The 22,006-nt window shown below is 41.1% G+C and overlaps 1 protein-coding gene across 1 annotated transcript; it reads left to right on the top strand.

The window, feature by feature from the left end:
• Positions 1-1,591: 1,591 nt before the first annotated feature.
• slc26a6.2 (solute carrier family 26 member 6, tandem duplicate 2) lies at positions 1,592-17,752 on the top strand (the record flags this gene model as incomplete). Its single annotated transcript, XM_079225767.1, has 19 exons — positions 1,592-1,719; positions 2,173-2,312; positions 2,944-3,054; positions 3,633-3,808; positions 4,237-4,401; positions 4,770-4,922; positions 5,034-5,116; positions 5,211-5,358; positions 5,447-5,560; positions 6,920-6,997; positions 7,437-7,532; positions 8,307-8,413; positions 8,591-8,660; positions 9,140-9,232; positions 12,458-12,571; positions 12,790-12,936; positions 13,339-13,393; positions 14,111-14,238; positions 17,690-17,752. The coding sequence occupies 19 exons, from the start codon at positions 1,592-1,594 to the stop codon at positions 17,711-17,713; spliced, it is 2,130 nt and encodes a 709-aa protein (XP_079081893.1). The 3' UTR covers positions 17,714-17,752.
• Between the last annotated feature and the right edge of the window lie 4,254 nt (positions 17,753-22,006).

Below are 22,006 nucleotides of genomic sequence, written 5' to 3'. Positions count from 1 at the left end.
CTTAAGCTGAGATACTTAACGCCTTGCAAGTCCAACAAGCTGCTGGAGAGCGTGCGTGCGTGCGCGCGCATGTGTGTGTCTTCTGTGTGAGACAGAAGCTCATTTAACATTAACTTAAGGTTTAAGAAGGTTTAAGAATGTCATAAGTATTGTGTTTCAAGCTAATGTGTGTGTGCTAAGAAATTGTAACAGGAAAAAAGAGACAAAGTGACTATATGACTATTGTCACAACTGTTCTGCACACTTGTTTTTCAGGGAGCTTTCTATCTGTTGATAATGTGGAGCATCTGTTTGTCCAATGATAAAGCGGGGCCCTCCCATTCACTCTGCATTGGTGTAATCGTGATTTAACTAGCACAACTCTGAACAGCTAGAATGGCTGACTAATCTAATCACACTCAGATAAGATATAAAACACACAGTAAAGACGCAAAACACACAGACAAGACATGTTGAAGACTGTCTAATTTAAAGTGAGAGTACGGTGGTATCTTCTACATTTGTGTCTGTATTCATCTGACCTCTCATTTCTTTAATGTCCTGTGTGTATTTATAGCATCCTGTCAGGTCAACTCACATTTAGAATATGTTGGTTTCAATTTAAACAAATGTCTCAAAGGACAAAAGGAGGTTGACAAAATGCATTAAAAAGCTAAGAAGACATGACAAACAGTGAACTTCCCCACTCTGAATGTTCATCTCTAATTTCTCCCACTTCTGTTCCCACCTTGACTGTACAACTACAGGTTAGAACTTTGCCCTCTCCCTCGACACAACAATATCACATTTCTAGGTTTCCCTTCAAGGTCTCAAGGCACAGCACTGGAGTCACAACATGGAGACGGTCTCACTGTCAGACAACTGAAGGAGAGAGGAGACATAGAGGAAGGAGGAAACTATATATATATGCGAAGGGGTTTTTTGCCAACCTATTTTGTCAGAGAATCCTCTCCGTCGTGGATTTCATAAGCAAAACCTTACGTTTATCCGGTGGCTGCAACAAAAAGCAATCACGACTTGTTGTTTGGTACCACTTGGAAAATCTACACAAGATTCAATTTGAAGCCTGGGGACCACTGCACACAGAGAGGATTCATTCTTCATGAAGAGGGATGTGCCATCCTATGATTGAAGGAACTTCTTTTTTAATCTTGGTGGAAGATTTTCATTACAACCGTGACCAGAAATAGACTTGGACTGTGATCTATGTCCTCTGAACTGGAAAAACAGAGGAAAGACATCAGCATAGAAGACTCACTCCTCTGTAAACCGTGAATGGTTCATCTCAGGGCTTCAGAAGGTTCTGGGCTTTTTGTAAAAGACATCTCTTCAATATAATAAAACATTTTTTCTAATACGACTGGAACACAAGGTAATTATTATCAAAAGTTTCAAACAGTTTAGTCCCAGAGATGTCGTGATCAGTACTTGAATGATCACGAAACTAACTTATTATTACTTTGTTTACAGCTGTTTATGTGCCAAAACAATAACTAGATTAAGATCTTATGGATGTAGTAATATATTATATTAAAATACATTTGTAAGAAAAGAAGTTATCCTTTTTGTTTCTGTTGCAGTAGTTGAAGTCATGGCCGAGAGGAGACGGATGGGCTACAGCGTGCACAGGGAGATCCTGGACGAAGAAACCGTGGATGAGTTGGCAAGAAAGTCTGACTCAAAGCCATCTCTGTGTGAGAAGTTCAAAACGTCAATGAGGTAAAGTTCCCCACATCTTATCTTCAGTGCATCTCAACTCATTTTTCTTTACATACTCAGACATTTCCTGTCTTGTATAATCAGGCACAAAGCATAGCAATCACGCTCAGAAGGAATGAGTCATCGCGCACCAGAATTCTTCAATAAAGTACTAAAATTACTGAGGTCGAACCAATCAAAAGAACTATTTCTGTATATGTATGACACTCAGCAACATGCAATAACTCCTGCTTTATCTACATAGTATCTTGTTAAAAAATGCAGGGTCAAAACGTTTGGCCAAAGTTCCTTTAAAAAGTCAACAAATGTTGAAATATACAGAGATGAACCAGAGCGACACAAACTGTGGCTTTTTGTTATAAGTCTGAGACTTATAACAAAATAAAAAAATCAGCCAGTCATGTCTATCCAAATCTTTTTCTCTGTGTGTCTCTCTCTGTCCCACACACTCAGGTGTTCTGGTCCCAGGTTGAAGAGCTGCCTGCTGGGTAGCGTTCCTGTTGCGTCATGGCTGCCTCGTTACTCCATCAGAGAAAACGCCCTGGGTGACCTGACTTCTGGAATCAGCGTAGGGATCATGCAGCTCCCGCAGGGTGAGGACGGGAGTTCAGAAGATCAGTGCAGTGTAGGCTGTGCCGATAGTCTGTCAGATCATATACATACATATATACATACATATATATATACATACATATATACATATATATATATGTATATATGTATGTATATATATATATACATACATACATATATACATATATATATATCAGCATTTGAATGGATGCTTGACGATTGTTTTTTCCTATGCCAATATCAAAGCGATTTTAACCAATCACAATCAGAGCTTCTAAATCCTTAAATACAAACCGGTTTGCTGTCTCTTTCTGAACTGACACCCTTCATCTCTGTTCTCCACATGCCTGCTCAACAAAACTCCACAAGAGCAGCTCTATAAAAAAGGGAGCCGCTGTTTGAATAGAGGAGACATAGTTATTAAATCGATTCTTTTAAAAATTTAAAAATACATTTAAATAATATGTTCACAATGTTGATTCATGTAACTTTATATGTAGATGATATTCAAGAAGATATGTTGTTATAATTGGTGTATTTTAAATGGTAATCAGGTTTTGCATTGCCCTATACTTAATATCTTCCTTGTTATTAGCTGTTTTCTAATTATTACTGTATTGTTGGAAAACATTTCCTCTGCTCTCACTACAGGTATGGCCTATGCCCTGCTCGCCTCTGTGCCTCCAGTCTTTGGACTTTACTCCTCCTTCTATCCAGTCCTCATCTACTTCATCTTTGGCACTTCCAAGCACATCTCAATCGGTTTGTACTTCAACACTTGATGCATCTGCACACAAGTCATGTTTGACAAGGTTGGATTAATCCACTTTGAAGTTGTGTGAATAGTATGAAAAAGAAGATTACTAACAGCCTGAAAGATAATTTCTTTCTGTGTCTCTAATCGACCAGGTTCCAGCTTTAAGCAAAGACATGATATTTTTAGCTGAAGCCCATCTGGATTGATTGTTTGTTTTTAAAGCACCTGAAAAGTATTTAGCTATAATTTGTAAAGTAATGTAATGTTGACGAGTAAATCAGAGGTAAAAAAAACAACTCAGCTAATCTGCTCTTTAAAGATTGAGTTGTGATCTGATCATATTTAATTGACCTTGAATTTGTGAACAAAACAGTCATCAGTCAACATTGCAATCTTTGTCTTCCATGCACTGTTACCGCCGCATGTAATAACATTTTTAAGCTTCGTTATGGGATGTGTCTTTGTTGAAATGTACCTTGGAAAACATTAACTTCCTCCCCAAAGTTTGTACCTTTCGGTTTACTTCTGGAACCAGAAAATATGGGAAAAATAACTTGTTGATGTCTCTGTCTCCCTTCTTTAGGAACATTCGCGGTGTTGAGTGTGATGATAGGAGGGGTGACAGAGCGATTAGCACCAGACTCCAACTTTATGACATGGGACAACGTGACCAACTCCAGTATAGTCGACATCCTCTCCCGGGACGCAGAGAGGGTCAGAGTGGCTGCAGCCGTCACCTTCCTGTCTGGATTATTTCAGGTAAATGAGAGTTACTGAAAGTCAAACATTTGGGAGTAATCCTCCCATTGGATATTGATGTTTCTTGGGCAGATGAATAGGCACATGCTGCTAGCAAGAAATACATCAATGAATAAAGTAAATACTTCAAAGTATCTTTTCTCACCACGTGATTCCATATGAGCCTTTTATATACTCTTTGTGACCTTCAGCTATAAAATGCTTGGCTCCTCCTTTGTCCAGGCTGAAAGGTTAAATTGTGATTAATTAGTTTTGATGGCTGAGGCATGTGTATTTGTGAACAAGTTGTTCCTTGTGCAGCTGGAAAGTTACACTGTGGCGTAAATATGGAGGTTATCTTGAAGCTATGACAGCATGGCTGCCGGGTCCCTGCTTGTTCTCCCTTATTGTTACAGTGAGGCTCCGTGTGTCTGTCAATATGTTCGTAGATTCTGCTCGGTCTGGTCCAGTTTGGTTTCGTTGTGACCTACCTGTCTGAGCCGCTGGTCCGAGGCTACACCACAGGAGCTGCCGTCCACGTCATTGTGTCCCAGCTCAAATACACCTTTGGCATCAAACCTGTGAGATACAGTGGACCCTTGTCATTGATATATGTAAGAAACAGCACAGTCGTCAACACCTGCATGATTTTTATTCATTTAGTTTAAAGATTAATGCTGAAAGTAATTATTATTTCCAAAGCATTTGGGGATTTTGGACAGTCCTAAGGGATTTTTTACAAGTGAGAGAAAAAACTGTCATCAAGCATGTTGCTATAAAATGTATAATATATATCTGTATCCCTCTTGTAAGCATGCTTTTATCTCCGCAACTGAGACATTTCCCAATAGTCTTCTCCGCAATGGACAATAATAACATGAGCATTGTCTATTCTTGTATGAAATGTTGTACTACTTATTTCTCTCATGCGTCCTCTTATAAGCATTTTAAAGTGACAATGATGTTATTTGTTTCCTTTCAGACTGTGTTGGAGATATGCTATCTCATTCCTCAGACAAACATTGGTACTCTAGTGGTCAGTATCGTCGCTATAATCGGCCTCATCCTCGCGAAGGAGCTCAACTCATACTTGGGTAAAAAACTACCTGTTCCCATACCCGTGGAGCTGCTTGGTGTGAGTATGCAGTGGTATATCCCCTGGTAATCGACAGTTAGTTCCTCACAAAGCTCCACACACCATAACACTTACACCTACTAATACATCTTTTATTATCTGTTTCTCCAGATTGTAATTGCTACTCTCATCTCCTGGCAAGTTAACTTGGCGGACAGATATGAAGTCGATGTGGTGGGACTGATTCCCTCCGGGTGAGAAACACACACACACCAAACACACAGGAATGTGTGTTTACACATGTGAAAAGGGAAAGTGTTTGTATTCTACTCTGTCCATGTCCACCAGCCTCCAGCCGCCTGCTCTCCCAACGGCCTCCCTGTTTGGTCAGGTGATCGGGGATGCCTTCGCTCTGTCGGTGGTTGGCTACGGCATCGCCATCTCACTGGGACGCATCTTTGCCCTAAAATATGGATACAAGGTGGACAGCAACCAGGTGAGGAGGTGATGGATGCAATCCAGGATGAGCTGCTCTTTTAAAGGTAATATCTTGTGTATAAATAGTGTGAGTTTCCTCGTTTCAGGAACTGATCGCGCTGGGTCTGAGTAACTCCGTTGGAGGATTCTTCCAGTGCTTCGCCATCAGCTGCTCCATGTCCCGCAGCATGGTTCAGGAGAGCACGGGCGGGAAGACTCAGGTTGGTATGAGTGGACATTATCCTCTGAACTGGGCTTGAGTCATGCATTGTTGGGGTGCCTTAAGCGCTGTGCAGAGAGCATTTAGTATGGTTTTAGAAATCAGTGGGTAAAGAAGGTTTAGTTTGGAACGATTACATTTTACGAAATGAATGGGATATTTGGTTTTTAAAGGGTAATTTTACAAAATAAGTCCTATATTTTCACACTTACCCCTCCTAGTATCAATACAGAAAAAAATAACCAAACCAAAACAATCTACATGGATAAACCACTTGAGGTAAATGAGACATTGTGATATGTTTGTTTTTGGTTACTCTTATATGGTGAATATATGTATCGCCTTCCTACCTTACCCGACAAACAGGCTCTTATTCAACAATTCACATACACATTAATCCACCAACAGTGGCAGGGCTCTCATGCAAATCGCTGCCCAGCCAAACCAGCTTGGGGTTCAGTGTCTTTCTCAAGGACACTTTAACATGCGGATGTTTTTGTTGCATAAATCACCACAGGACTAACAAAGAAAAGAAGAAACATGAAGCAATTTTTTTTAAACCCACCACTTCCTTATAAAAAGCAGTTTCTTTCCGATGACTTTTAGCTCCTCATATTAGACATTAAAACTGTATGAATGTTAATACTGATTTTGTATATTATGTGGTACTATACCAGACTGGCAGTGCTTTGATCAACACACCCATCACGAAAATATGTTATGCTGCTTTTATGAGCTTTTATGAGCCACTACCCAGTACTCATCCTGCTACTGATGCACCACCATAACGTTACATTTCAACTGGTTTTAATGATATGTTTATTCCAAAAGGCTGCACACCATTTCAGCAACATTTAGAAAAATGCTTTTTGGTTTTCATGCCTTGTTTAAACTTGGCCAAGTCGTTTCATGAGATTATTTTTTTAGATCAGTATTTTCACCCTAACGCTTCACTCTGCCCATAGCGACTAAACTGGGCCATCTCAAAAGGTTAAACGGAGGGAAAAAACGGTCATCATTAATGTCACTCTCAAGTGGCATTATTAAAAAACACTTAGGCAATCGATTTTCGCTCGCATCGTTAAAGTTCACCTACACAAACACAGATTTGCTGAGAGGCTAAACCAGTTTAGTCTGACAACACCATTAATCAGCTAAGGCCCATTACAGAGGAGAGGAGAAGAGAGGAGAGGAGAGGCCTTAACTGATGTCTTAATCATGTACCAAATCTCTTTAATAATCACTCCATCATTCATCTTTTCCTCTTCTTTTTCTTTAACTCTCCTCTGATCGCTCTCTCTCTCTCTCTCTCCTGATTTTCATTCCTCATACCTCTATCTTCCCTCTCTCTTCTCTGCAGGTTGCTGGTGCTCTATCAGCAATAGTTATCCTTTTCATCACACTCTGGATTGGAGCTCTCTTTGAAGACTTGCCGAAGGTACTGCGTGTGTGTGTGTGTGTGTGTGTGTGTGTGTGTGTGTGTGTGTGCGTGTGCGCGTGTGCATGCGTGCGTGTGTGTGCGCAGGCATGAGCATATACACATGTGTCCAAGTCTCAGGGTGAAAGTTTGAGCTGAGATTGTGTTTCTCTAAGGTCACCAACAGATACTACTTCGAACTAAAGCAACTGGCAACTTTTTTCAAACAAATTATTAAAACATTGAAAGTAATTAGACTGTAAAGTAAAGCTATGATATGAATGTTATGACTGTAAACACTGCCATTCAGGTTTGACAGCTCGTAGTCATTTGTTTGCAGCCCATTTAACTCGAGCACATAACACTTTTTTTTCTCAAACTAACTAACTTACCTTCATGTTTTAGGCCTCAAAGCAGCAGCTCTCCATATAAACTATATTATCCTTGACTCCCGTTGCAGGCTGTGCTGGCCGCCATCATCTTTGTCAACCTCCATGGCATGATGAAGCAATTCATGGATGTCCCTGCACTCTGGAGAAGCAACAAAGTAGACATGGTGAGAGTCCTAAAATATATAGATGAGGAAATGATTCATGTTTTGGGAAGATAGATTCATCAATAATATATAGATTAAACATTAATTTAAACATGAGTACAGAAAACTATAGCATCCTGAGTACTTACATGTTCATGGTTGTGTACTACGCATTAGCATGCTATAACATGCTAACATTTACATGGTAGCATTCAGAGCAAAACACTTTCATTCCCCCTTTTGTAGTAAATCTAAGTTTAAGATACCGTGAACTTCTGACTGCTTTGATATCTCTTGAAAAGAACCACAGAAGTGTCCAAACCAGTGGCATAATGGCTGCAACCACCATTATTGCTGGTAGACACATTTAAATCAGGAAAGGAGCTAAACGCTGTTTGCTGTCATATTTCACTTGTGCAGAAATATGTAACATGATAAAAAAAAAATAGCTAATTTAGGCCAGCGTAACAATCAAGCTAGCAACAGGCAACAACCAACTTGTATGTTTTCCCATTCTGCCGACCGTGTGAACGCAGTATAAGTCCAAATAGATGATGAAATACACCTGAGGCACAAATGCTAATACTGATTAGGCCTCTTTGAGGATTTAAGTAATGGCCTTCCCTATGGTGCCACAGTCAAGTCAAACTTCACATTTCCAGCAACTAACAATAGCAAAGTTCAATTGTATTTCCTTTCAACACTTTTGCCTTCTCTAACGAGCGCTTCATTTAAGGGTTGCTAGACTTATTGTCTTGGTTCAATACCCGTCATCATCACTCCCTGTATCTCCAGGTGATCTGGGTGGTCACTTTCATCCTCACCTTGCTGTTGAACCCTGACCTGGGACTGGCTGCTGCCATCGGTTTCTCCATGCTCACCGTCATCTTCAGGACACAGCTGTAGGAATGCATCGCCACACACAATTATACACAAATAAACAAACACATGTTCAGCGTGAAAATTAAACCATCAATCACCACACCAAACAAGGAATTCGGTCCTTCTGTTGCAGACCATAGCCAAACACAAATTGTTTCAGACGGTTCATACTGGTCTTTGTTTTGTGTGAATTCCAGACCTCAATACTCCATATTAGGGCAGGTCCCAGACACTGACATTTACAGGCCACTGGAGGACTACGATCAGGTATGGCACATTATATTTAAATAACTTGAACTCTGGGTTCAGGGCGAGTACAGGTCTCGAGATAAAGAATAATAAAAGCAATTGTGACTAATGTCTAAACAGCGTCTGTGATGTCTTTTCAATGAGCAGGTTATTAAGCACACCTCATTTTATTGTGACCCAGACATAATAGCCAAGGGTTATATGTGATTACTTCACAACACTGCCTTTCTGGTTTGACAGCTCTTAGTCATTTGTTTGCAGCCCATTTAACTCGAGCACATAACACTTCATACACACCTTCATACACACACCTTGTTTTAGGCCTCAAAACTGCATATAAACTATATTATACTTCGCACAACATTTTTACACAAATATCCATTGCTCCTAAATGATGAATCTTCATGACTTTAGTGACATTTCCTCTAGCACCCCCATGAGGGTGAAATTTGTGGTTTTACATGAAATGTCGTAAAACAACTATTGGATGGTTTCAGGTGAAGCAGGTGCCAGGGATTTTGATCTTCCGTTCCTCTGCCACCCTGTACTTCGCCAATGCTGAGATGTACCAAGAAGCACTTGGAGAGAAGGTGAGGACACACACACACACACACACACACACACACACACACACACACACACACACACACACACCCTGAACCTATATTTAACCTTATCCTACCCATAAAACCTGGTCTTAAGTCGTAACAGCTCTTTTAAGAAGTGCAGACTGAGGAAATGTCCTCACACTAAAGGTCTAAAAGTAAAATGAGTCCTCACAACGCAAAAACAATAATATTAATGCATATTGATATATTAATGTGGACGTTCCCAAAGAACAGTCTGAGACACGCGAACACCATAATGGAAACACAAGCCCCAATTTATGTGAAAATACAGATGAACACACCACAGCTACACACACACACACACACATAAAGAGAAAAAGAAAAAAACAATCTTTTTTGGCATAATTTCTGTGCAATTAACTCTTCTCTATTTCTGACACTCTAATAACTGACCCACCATTTCACCAATTCACACATCACGACCGTGACAGACATTGTTCTAAATGTCACCACCATTTTCTCCTCTCCTTTCTTACGATAAACTTTTGTTTGAACACTCCTCTCCCTCTCCTTCCTCACCCCCCATGTCTCCCTCCTCCTCCTCTGTCACGTCTCTTGGGGAAATGGGAAGACGGATTGAGGGAAGGTAGAAAAAAGATGACAAAAGATGCAGGGAGGGTGAGAGGCAGAGTTTGAATAAGGGAGGGAGATAATGGAGCGGCTCATTCATTAAAATGTCAGCATGTCAAAGCCATGGGGTCGCTCTTTTCTTGCTTATCTTTGATGCACAAATACGCTTTCATAGAGCTGCTGTTGACTGGCAAAGGCTGCCCGTCTGCTTACGAGGTGAGAAATTGCCACCAGATGAATTACAATCATTTTTTATCTGAAGTTTCTACTCGACCGGTCACTGTGGCATGCAGACAACTCAAATGTGAAGGGTTATTTTCCAAGAAATGGTGAAAGTTGCTGGGGAAATGTGGGATCACTTACTGCTTGTCCTCACCGGTAGCGATTAAGCTGATGGGTTGCACTTGTGTAAGAGGATACTAATGCTGTAATTGCATGAACCAGTGATGTCATGCAGCAAGACAGGTTTTCAGAAGGAACGCACACATTGCTTTTGCATGAATTATCAGTTCCTATCATCCTATTATTATAATTGTCTTGATGAGTTCAAATGTCCTACAAACTAGTAGGAAGGTACGAATGGTCTGATCCACTTCTCCATGGAGACTGTATTCATGGAATTAAAATCACAAAAACACTGCCATCCAAAACAGAAGGCTTAGACACTCAACGATCTAAATGTATTGATAAACGCATACTATTATATTGAATTCACGAAAACCTCCCTTAAATCCTATCAGCATTTAAGTGAAAAAAACAAAACAGATTTGGAGCCTACAAATGTGTGATGCGTGGAGACAACTTGAGGTCTGAGAACGTGTGATTCTCTTGTTTTCTTTAGTCGTGGAACGCAAGAACACAAACTTTAACAGTTAATTTCATATTACCTTATACAAACACCCTCAAGTGGAAGAACCAAGCAAGTAAGACTTTGTCTCATACTGTTGTCTAGACAAGCAGCACCTTCTCCCCTGGGGGGTATTCTTCGTACCTGGCTAAACAAAGTCAAGCAAATGTCCTAACCTCCAGTTTAAATTAGCGAGATGATTGACATCAGGCTATCTGGGTTTCTTCACGGCTGATCCGCGCTGAAACGTCTCGTTAATTCTAGCCAGACGTCAGTCATCTGGATAAATGCGCGCGCCTGCTCCTCTTCAGAAGGGATAACAATGGAGCACTGACACCACGATGTTTTAACAGTACAATGCCAAATAAACTCAGAGGAACCTCTTTTTATTTTTCTGATGAGAAGCAGGAGATGATCATGAAGGCATATGAGGAAGTCAGTACCGTAGTCATTCACAGCAAACGCGTTGCGAATATTCCAACGTTTTTGCAACATTGTTGCCGTGAACGCAGCTTTAACACCTGCCCCGCTGCGAGACATAAGCGTCCAAATATATCAGACAAGTTAAATGCGTCAGTGTTGGGAAAATGTATCGGCTAATTTGAAGTGCTTCATCACCCAAATCAATCAGATTATATTTACGAATAAGTATATACTTATGAGGATATATGTACTGTATGCGCGTATGAATCATGTACTATATATGTGTATATGAGTTTGAATATGTGTATGGGCGGATCAGTATGTATGTATTATTCATAATCAGAAATTCAATCAATTGAAGCAGTGAAAATAAATTATGTGTGATTCTCTGTATTCTCATCATGAGTTCACCTTAATCATATTCTACAATAATGATATGCATGGTGTACTAATAGCACAGTCATATAATTATGAGTGCTTTCAACACATCCATAAGTTTCTTAAGAGCTAAATAAACTTAAGAACAGCGGCATGCAGCGGCTGATAGTCTGTGTCTGAGACGGCGATCAGCTGCGCCTGTGGTGATCAATGTCCGCGGCTCGAGAAGCTCTCGTAAATAAATTATTTCTTGCCGCCAAAATCTATATCACCGCGTACAGGAAGTCATGATTATGTAAAGGATGGATCCTGGTGATCTGAAAGAACTCTCTCCCTATAAAACTAATATAACTAATATCGCTCCTTCATCAATGAGGAAGAAGCTGCCTTTTTTGTCCGTGGGAGTGTCCAGCTTATCCAGTGAAGTTCAGTAAGCCTGCCCGGGAGCAGGTTTACATTTTTGGATGTGTTGCTATGGTGATTAATCTAAGCTTGCTTCGAGAAACCGAGAAAGCCTGACCTACGTCATCTTATCCTGACAATTAGCCCGCTAACTCAGTAAGCCAGGTACGAGAAACAGGGCCCTGGTTGATGTTTTTTGTTTTGAGGAATTAGACAACTTACTGACTGAACTGGCTTAACTGGCACAGATAAACGTTTGTGTTCCTGTTATGAGCTTTATCTCCTCATATTGCTAATAGTATAATAACATTTGACATGTAATCCCCTGAGGGTAGGTAGGTTCACATTGCTTCAATGTGGTTTGTTGTGAAGTACAATACATCTATTCTTTCATTTCTCTGAAGTAAGTACTTGTGTGCTCTAAAGAATTTGTGAAATTTATTTTTGCAATAGTGTAGTGGTGCATTGCAGTCATAGTGGTTTCCGCAGGAGACTTGACTGGCTTTAGAAAATGTATGTGAACTTCACTATTACCATCTGTGGTTGTCTTTTGCTGTTTCTTTTAGTCTGGCATTGACATTACCAAACTCCTATCAGCAAAGAAAAAGCTTGAGGCCAAAAGGAAGAGGCATGAGAAGAAAAATGCCAAGAATGCTGCCAAGAGGAATGCAGTGGACATGGTGAGGACGACCAAATGACATATTTGAAAGCTTGCAGACCACCAGCAGAGTGTGCAACTGTCTTATTATACTAGTGTTTGTATTAATTAAACAGAAATGTAAGAAAATAAATATTCAAAAATATCTGACCCCATGATGTTAATTTGACTTCCTGGTAATGCGATTACCTTTGACTGATAACATTTTAACATTTGAATGGCATGTCTCGTCCTTTACAGGAGGCGGGGCCAGAGATGGAAGAGCAAAAGGAGATTGCCGTCATTGAGATGGATGCTGAGCCCGACCCCTCACTCCCCAGAGCCATCGTCCTCGACCTCAGCCCAGTCAACTTCCTGGATACTGTGGGAGTCAAGATGCTACGCAGCGTACGTACATGACACATTTACACATATACAAAGAGAAGAGGGGAAATATTCAATGTAGTCACGGTGACTTGCACATATTAGGAATTATACTTCTTGAACAGTAACTTGCATATGCAAGTGTGTCGTTCTACAAATATAATATTAATATTTCGACAACATTAACAGGTTACGATTAAGAATTCTGATCCTCTTTTTTTTGCTGTCTACGGTTCTTCCTGTTTAACCAGTTCTTGTAACTTTGCCTTTCTCATCTCTTCGTGCAACAGCAAGAACTTTTCTCCATACATATATCACTTTTGTTTTCATTTAGTTCCTCCGGCTTTCAATTTCTTTAAATTGAATTGGCAGACGAATGAAATGATCCAGTCTGGCCTTTGCTCTGTGCTTCTGTGTCTGTTTCAGATCCAGAGGGACTATGGGGAAGTTTGTATAAAGGTGGTTCTCGCTGGCTGCTTGAGTAAGCCCCTCTACATCACTAGGAAATAATTAAAACGGTTTTATTTATTTTTAGGAAATGAATAAGAAAAGTTAAGACCAACACCAGAGTAGCTACCGTTCAGAGCTGCTCATTCATACACACATTCATACACTGATGGCACAGGTGCCATACAAGGGGCCATCCAGCCCATCAGAATCTAATCACACACACGCACTCACACACACGTTTTATTTTTTTCTTCAATTTGAGTTATTGTAAAGTTTGTAAACTTTATTCTGGCATTAACACAGTCTTGAATATAACTTACCTAAACCTTAAACAGAAGCAACCTTTGAGATCTTCTGTTAGACGTTATTAATTCCCGGACTGTTCGTCAGAAAAATAACAAAATCCCACTATAGGATTACTTTGTCATACATATATGTAACTCACACATGAAGTATTTTTACATTCATGTTCCAGCCCGCTTAGCCACACACAATTTAAATTCTTTTAACAACACAAGAGGTTATTTGGGCCTTTTTGTTAATGTTTTGTAACATTTCTGAGAAGTAGTTCAGTCAATAGCTGGTTTTCCAGAAATTACTCTTCCAGGTTTGCTTAAGGCAAAAGCATTGTGAGTGTTTGGGCTAGCAACGAATATTTACACAGCCGGGAATTATAACAGGCTTTCGTTAACAAGAGGACTACCCCTCATCTTTCTCCCTCTCTCTCTCTCTCTCTCTCTCTTTCTAGCTGGTGTCGTGGACAACCTGCAGACTGGAGGTTTCTTTAACGACGAAGTGACAAAGTCCTGTCTCTTCTCCACCGTCCATGACGCCGTTCTGCACTGTCAGTCGGCCAGAACACAGAGCCGAGATACGGTAATATACTGTGTGCGTACACATGTGCACTCAAACAGACATCACAAACAGACATCACAAAATAAAGTGCTGAAGTGTGCAAGTTCTGCAGCATTATGCACTAGTAAATGAGGCGGGTGTATGAAATGAGTTATTTAAAGCCTAACAGAATTTCAGGGTGTGAAAGTCTGAACCAAGGTCTAACCAAGGGTCTTGTTTTTGTTACATTGTGTACATTTGATCCGGTTAGTTTGGGTTTGACGTTGCATAGCTTCACACTAGGGCTATTTTTACTTGTCCTTTTGGTTTGGAACAAGCTGAAAAGTTTGAGGTCAGTGTGAAAGGACCCTTAAACTCGGCTATTTTGTTTTTTCTTACTGCCGTGCTCCTTGAAACTCACAGTTGACTTTACATGTTAAAACCTCTTAAAACTGGATTCATTATGTTTTGGCCTCCAGGGGCAGCGTAGCGAGATGGACACACAATGCTGATGTGATATCATCTTATACGGTCGATCTCATACAACTCCTGTCTCTTTAGCTGCTAAATGCTCCACTATCTCCACCAGCTAGTTGCTCACTGTGTCTGTCTGATGTCTGGTGCTGAGCAGGAAGCGTCCAGTTGGTTTTAAGAGCTTTGTCAATGAAAACCTCTGACTGAAAAAAAAATATGCCAAACAGTAAAGCAGGGGCCAGCAAGTAATTTTGGCCTCTGGCCAATTTTTCCCGAAGCCATTAGATGGTGTGCCAGAACATAATCAGTGACTAATATATTTGCAAATGACTGTTACATAGTGTTTTGTTTTGGTGTCTGGGTTTTTCAGGGACACAATAGTTCATTACACATAATCTGGTCTCTTTATTCATCAACTTGAATCACAGACCGCCTTATGAGACACGCACGTGTAAATGTGAAAATAAGTGAAATGAAGAAGCAGTCTATAACATAAAATAGGCTGGTCGGTCCAAACTCCGTGTTTGTGTCAATATTTAGTGTCGTGTGGCTCCGAGCTGTATCGTCTACCAAAGAGTTCAAAGCTTCATTCATAACCTTGACATTGAAATAATGCTTATCATTACTAACTTAGAGAAACATTGTGTACAATAGTCCTCCTTCTCTTCCCCTCTCTCTTTCTCTCTCACACACACACACACACACACACACACACACACACACACACACACACACACACACACACACACACACACACGCCAGGGCCGCGGTGCTCCTGTTCTCTGTAACTGTCTCAGTCTTCATTTCCGAAACAAAATATTCTGCTTCTATCTATTTGTTGGCACTGAGCCTTTCAAACGCAACATTTGCACAGCGGTAAAAAAATATATTATGAGGCTATTTAATATGCTAAAATGAATGAATTTTCTCAATAAACATTTTGTCTGTTGTTAATTTCATCTGTTTATCATCAAAATATCGCCTGTTGCCAAGCTCGGCAGCAAAGTAAAGTTGGCAGTAAAACCAAAACAACGAGTTTAGAGGAAGCTTCTCTTTAGCGCCGAGGGGAAGTGCAGTCAGCTGATAACTCTCTGTGGGTTTGTCTGTGTGAGCGACCCCTTTTCCATCAGACATTATTGTTTGATCTATTTTTACAATAATATACAAGTATTGCTCAGTGCAGCTTAGAGAATTCATGTTTCCGGTCGTGATCATTCGATTGGTTTTCCAGCAGTGATGCTCATTGTATTGATGATACAGACAGGCTTTGATTACATATTATTGTCTGTGCAACAAATGAAAACGAGTTTTGCATTCTGAATTGTGGTCGCCTGATATATCACTACGCCCTTCCTCCTCAAGACCGAATACTCCAACTGATTGGAATTGAACCAACGATAAGTACTGCAAATAAATGTATTAGTATGTAAAACGTAGGGTACAGGAAATAGCCTTTCTCTCACTGTTAGACGAAGAGTGAGGTCAGACTGTGCTACGCATGATGAATAGGTGAAATCAAGTTAATCAATAAAAAAAAGTAAACATGACAAATTAATCCACCCATCACTGAAACTGGGAAAAACAGCCTGTAGTGTGTAAATGATGCGTTAAGCTCCTCATATCTTAATGAACAATGATTAAAATGTTGATTCTGGATTGATTCATTGATCCTCACTCTGCAGCTTGACCTGGACTGCAAATTGATTGCACACAGTGAGATGGTTGGGGGTGGGAATGGTAAACAGAATTACAGTACAAAATTATATTATATTTAGTTTGTGTTTTAAATTTGATATAAATCCCTTGTGTTTTTTTTCTATTCACAGTTGGACACAAACAACGCAATAACAGCATTTTGTGTTTCTTATTTGCATCATAAATACTGCAGATTCCAGACACACACACACACACACACACACACACACACACACACACACACACACACACACACACACACACACACACACACACACCAGAAATCTCCTTAACACGTGGGCAATGTTTGTGCATGTGTGTCTGTCTTAATCTCATTTACACACCTGTGCCTGCAGGGATGTTTGCATATTGTTCTGCGCATGTGTTTTTCGTTTCCGCCTGTTCTGTTTTAGTGTTTAGTTAGTGGCTGCGTGACTTTCTGTTTCTGCCCCCATAAGACAAATCTAACAGAGAACAAAGACGTGGCACGGATCCATGAAATACAGTTTACAGGAGCAACCGCTTTTCATGGGAGAGTTAGGGAGCACATACACACACACGCACACACACACACACACACACACACACACACACACACACACACACACACACACACACTCAAACACATTCACTGGCACACACACAAAGGGATACAAAAATACAGAGCATGTAAGCGGGTGGATGGTGAGCATGAGATGAGGTTGGTCAGGAGAGCTGTGCAAAGAACAAGGACACACAGTAACATGCATGCTGGCATTTGCAAATTAATGACTACTTGCATGCATACACATTAATATGCAGCCCGAATATATTTCACATGGAAATGGTTTTACATGAGAGAAGCAAGCGGTTTGTTTGGAAATCCATCTGGACAGTAGTGTATCTGCAGCTCACCTACTTTCACAGAAGCATTTCAGCATATCAGAGAGCAAGTAGGGCCTTACATTCACTCCCCTCATGGCCCATCAGAAATGCAATATGTAACGTTAATGCAAGAATCCACATGGTGCAAAGTAAAGACATCCGGTGAAAATAGTTTGACTCGGAACCATTATTTCTGAGTTTGAGGCATGCAGAGCAAAAGTTTAGAGGCAGCATGTTTACAGTCTCCGTTCTGCTCCTCCTCATTAAACGCCACTGAGGCTTTCATGCCACCGGAGAGAGAAGAAAAATCTGGAACATATTTTGAAATTCCTCCATCCTCCGTCTCTCTCTCTCTCTCTCTCTCTCTCTCTCTCTCTCTCTCTCTCTCTCTCTCTCTCTCTCTCTCTCTCACCATGGTGCCTCTGCTCTGTTTGATCTCTCCTGTACTTCTGTTTCACAGGAGATCGCAGCGACACATTTGTGAGTCCTGAGAAGAATGATGGAGGACATTGTGAAGGAGTGCCAGACACTCTGCCTGTCTGAGGATTTGTATCCAGTGAGCTTCAGATTTCTGGGACTGCCGTCTGTCACAAACACAGACATTCAAACCTCCAGACGCACGCTCATTGTAACAAATACAGGACATGACGACAAAAAAAACAAACCAGAATGCATATGAATGAGAACAGAGTACACACCCGGAGTCATACGAAGATGTGCCTTGCTGGAGGAGTGTACAACTCAAAGCCAAAAAACAACACAAACATGTGAAGTTAGAGCACATGAATGCAGACTGATGTTTTTCTGCAATGTATTTTTGCATGCTGTTTAAAATAAATGAAGTTATTAGACCAAAATAAATACCTGGATGGATGGTTTATTTATGAAAATTGAAAAAAAAAAAATTCAATGTACTAACAAGGAAAAACAATATCATTTTACTTCGTCAAAGGCTTCTAATTGAATGTGAATGTTTATTTCCTTTCCAAACACAGACCATTTTGATTTGAATATTCCAATGAAGACATTTTGATTTGGTGACGCAGCGACAGGAAATCTCAAAATACCTCTGAAAAGATCTGGACAAATAGATGCAAGGTGTTCTCCTTTCCTGTGTCGCTGTGACCGGCTGCTTCCTTCGCACTCAGACTCCAGTCTGCACCTTGTTTATCTACAGACTTGTTCCGGGAATTTGTTTATTCTGTATAAGGAATTGTTCTGAGACATTTTCAAGTTCTTCTGCCAGATGTTGCAGTCGCTCATTAAAGTAGCCCAAGCACAGAGAATAGCAGAGAGGACAGCGGAAACCAAACCCATGACCACCGCAGATGTTCTCATATTGTAGCATATAAGCAAACACAATCTTCAATCAAATTTTTTTTTGGAGCCTGAGTCGCTTATGAAACTGCACATTTATAGATACGATTCACCATGTTTTGATCAGGAAGCTTAAAGTCACACGTGGATGAGGAAACTAAAAATGTGATTCAAAAAGGGATTTCAGCTGGTCACTTCCATGATGTTTACTGGTTGCTTCATTTGTTTCTGGAAGCAGATTAATGTCCACCACATCAGTCCCCTGTTAACTGAAACCAGGTCCAATAAGTCATTGCTTATTGGAACACGAATACTCGGGATCATATATAGTCGTAGTGAAACAAATCCGTTTTACAGTAATGGCTATTATTTCCAATGCCTTGCCTTGTCCGCCATGGATTAAAGCTGCACAAATGAGTATATAATCATAACATATGTCATATCAAATGACAACCCCACAGAGAAGTATCACCAACTCGACTCTACTTTGCCATTTTAGAGTCTTTGGGTCATTAGCATTGTCAGTTCATGTCGCTCTCACAAGTTTGCTTCAACTTAAAAGCAAACTTTTAAAAGTTAAAGCACCCAGGTGTCTGCAGCCAACAATCTGCACCCGACCTTGGCCACCACACCAATGCGGCAGGTGACGGACATGTAACTTGTAATTTAACTGTTTGGACCACTATGTAACATTTGCTTCAAAACCTAGCCATTATCCTATGAGGCTTGGAATGATTCCTGAAAGCCATGCAGAAAGCAGTTAGCATGTTTGCACCCTCGCCTCAAAGTCAATGGGTTATTTTGAACAGGTGTTTGCTGTGCCTGACCTTTAGCTTAGTGGCAACGACGTGATGTTGTGCGACCGTGTTATGGTTTGCTATAGCTCCGGGGTTTTTTACTTCTGAAGATTGCATTTACGCTTCAAAGATCATAACAAAAAGTGGTGTTCTCTTTCAAATATCATTGACTTTTTGTAGAGGGAACCCAGTGCAACTTCTGGGTTGGCCTACAAAAATGTTTCTTCCCTGCATCACTCTACAGCAAACAATGTCCACCAACTACCTACAGTTGGACTGGATCCGAAAACATGGGTAGTTTTGGAAAACAATGTAAAACGACCTTTCTTTTTTCTCTCATCAGGCACAATCAGCTAATATCAGTGGCCCTAGTAGTTCAACATGTGGGACCAGTTTTTTTAAATGAGGCGAAACAGAGAAGGGCGAGAGGAAGAGCTGTATCTCCGCCTCTGGGGAAAATGTGTGTGTGTGAGTGTGCGCGTATGAGAGAGAGAAAGAGAGAGAGAGAGAGAGAGAGAGAGGTGTGTGTGTGTGTGTGTGTGTGTGTGTGTGTGTGTGTGTGTGTGTGTGTGTGTGTGTGTGTGTGTGTGTGTGTGTGTGTGTGTGTGTGAATACTTCTTTAGTTTCAACCCAAACGTCGCTGACTGCATTCTTCTCTTGGAGGGTGGCGCGAGCGGAGTATCAGAGAGAGAGAGAGAGAGAGAGAGAGAGAGAGAGAGAGAGAGAGAGAGAGAGAGAGAGAGAGAGAGAGACATAGCCTAGAGGGAGAGAGAGAGAAGAGAGTCCGAGAAGAAGCTAAAACTTCACTGCAGACGCTCCTGCACAGGTTGGTTCCATCTCTTAGATATTTTGTTGACACGTGATTGTGATATTTCTGCATATAGAGACTTAACGGTGCGTCTGCGGGACTCCGTTGTGACCTTATTATGCACACTCCGGTGCATTTGATCTCCAGCATCACCACAATAACCATTTACGCTTTGGTTTTGAACAATGCAACTTCTTAGTTTAACCGTAATATTCACACACGCCGCAATCTTCGCTCCCCACTCATCTTTATTTTTTAAATAACACCCGCAGACCATATTGGCGTTGAAGCGCGTGTTCCACTATTGGCTCACTGACATCGACATCCAACCAGAGGAATCGCGTCTCGCTATGATGTCGATTAGAGACACTTTGCATGCCAAACGCTTGCTTTTCCTTAAGCATGCAGGGAATTTGACCACCCCACTGTCCAGTAGTTACAGAGTCCTTCCCATGTGCACGAATGGGGAATTGGATGGTTGCAGCTGGGATGAAAACAAAGGGGGGTTTTGCGCACACGTATATGAGAGCAGGACACGTCTACTTACACGTTCAGTCTGAACGGTTATTTCCACGCGTGATGCACACTTTGTCGTGTGTCCCATATGATCTTGTCATATGCAGCTGAAACGATTTACCCACGAAGAAGGCAGAAATGTTGCCGTTTTTTTTACAAAAAATAAAAAATAACACAGTGTAGCCTCATTTTCAAGCAAGACGTGTGGATGAAATCCTTCTATATTGCTCAGCAACATGCAATAGTTAACTTGTGTTTGTATCGAACAATTGTCACTGGCTACAACCTATCACACATTTAAGCGAGCTTTCAGGTTGCCAGGTCACTAAACCTGAAAGCCCGACACCCGATCACCTCAGGAAATGGCTTCACACCTTCCCTCTATTTATACCTCGGGCGGTGTGCCGAGCAGCAACTGTCCTCTTCATTGTATTGGTGGCACATGCCATCAACATGACGTGGATCCAGTATATCCAGCTGGACCTGATGGCAGGCAAGCCTCGTGTGTGTGTGTGTGTGTGTGTGTGTGTGTGTGTGTGTGTGTGTGTGTGTGTGTGTAGCTTTTCATGGACTGTTTTTCAGTTCAAAATTATTGGTTTTGTGATGCTAGTGTTTTTTGTGTGCAACGGAAAGGTGTGTGCATGCACGAAAATGGGAGAAGGTGTTTTTTTTTAAACATTGACATAAAAATAGCTCGCGAAAATGAAAAAAAAACAAATAATCTAAACCTAAAAAGGATCTCTTTCAAATCTTCTGGTATTGTTGTTGTTCCTAAATAACAATACATTGTTAAATCTCTCATCTTATGTTATGTATCCTAATATTTTTTAAGGTTTTCTCTCATTGCAGTATAGTAATGCAGTAGTTGTTGTTGTATGTGCCAACCAGTTGTTGCTTTGTCCACATTGGCTACAACATTTGGCAACACTGCACTTTTAAGTGGCATTACTACTATCATGGTCAGAGAGAGAGGGGGGGGGGGCAGAGAAAAGAGAGACGGTAGAAAGAGAGGGGGTCAAGAATGCAGAGGGAGAGAAAAAAGAGAGAGAGAGAGAGTTTGAGAGAGGGGGGGGGGGGGGGGGGGGGGGGGCTGTGAAAGCAGCGCATATGGGGTCGTGACGTAACGCCGGTCGTTGCGGACGTTCTGACAACATTGCCCGTTTGTGCGCGCGTGTGAGTGCGCGCGCGCGTGTGCTGCTCAGGATTACACCCAAGATATCGTAACCCGCCAACTCGGATGCGTGTCGAGAAAACACGCACCACAATAAGCAATGAACGCCGTGACCGCCGCCACCTGCCTGCTCGTCGCCGGCTTCAGCTGCTATCTGTACGGCAGCGA

The sequence above is a fragment of the Taurulus bubalis genome (genome assembly GCF_910589615.1).
Source record: "Taurulus bubalis genome assembly, chromosome: 11".
In the NCBI taxonomy this organism is placed as follows: domain Eukaryota; kingdom Metazoa; phylum Chordata; class Actinopteri; order Perciformes; family Cottidae; genus Taurulus; species Taurulus bubalis.
This window is presented reverse-complemented; position numbering and strand designations above follow the sequence as displayed.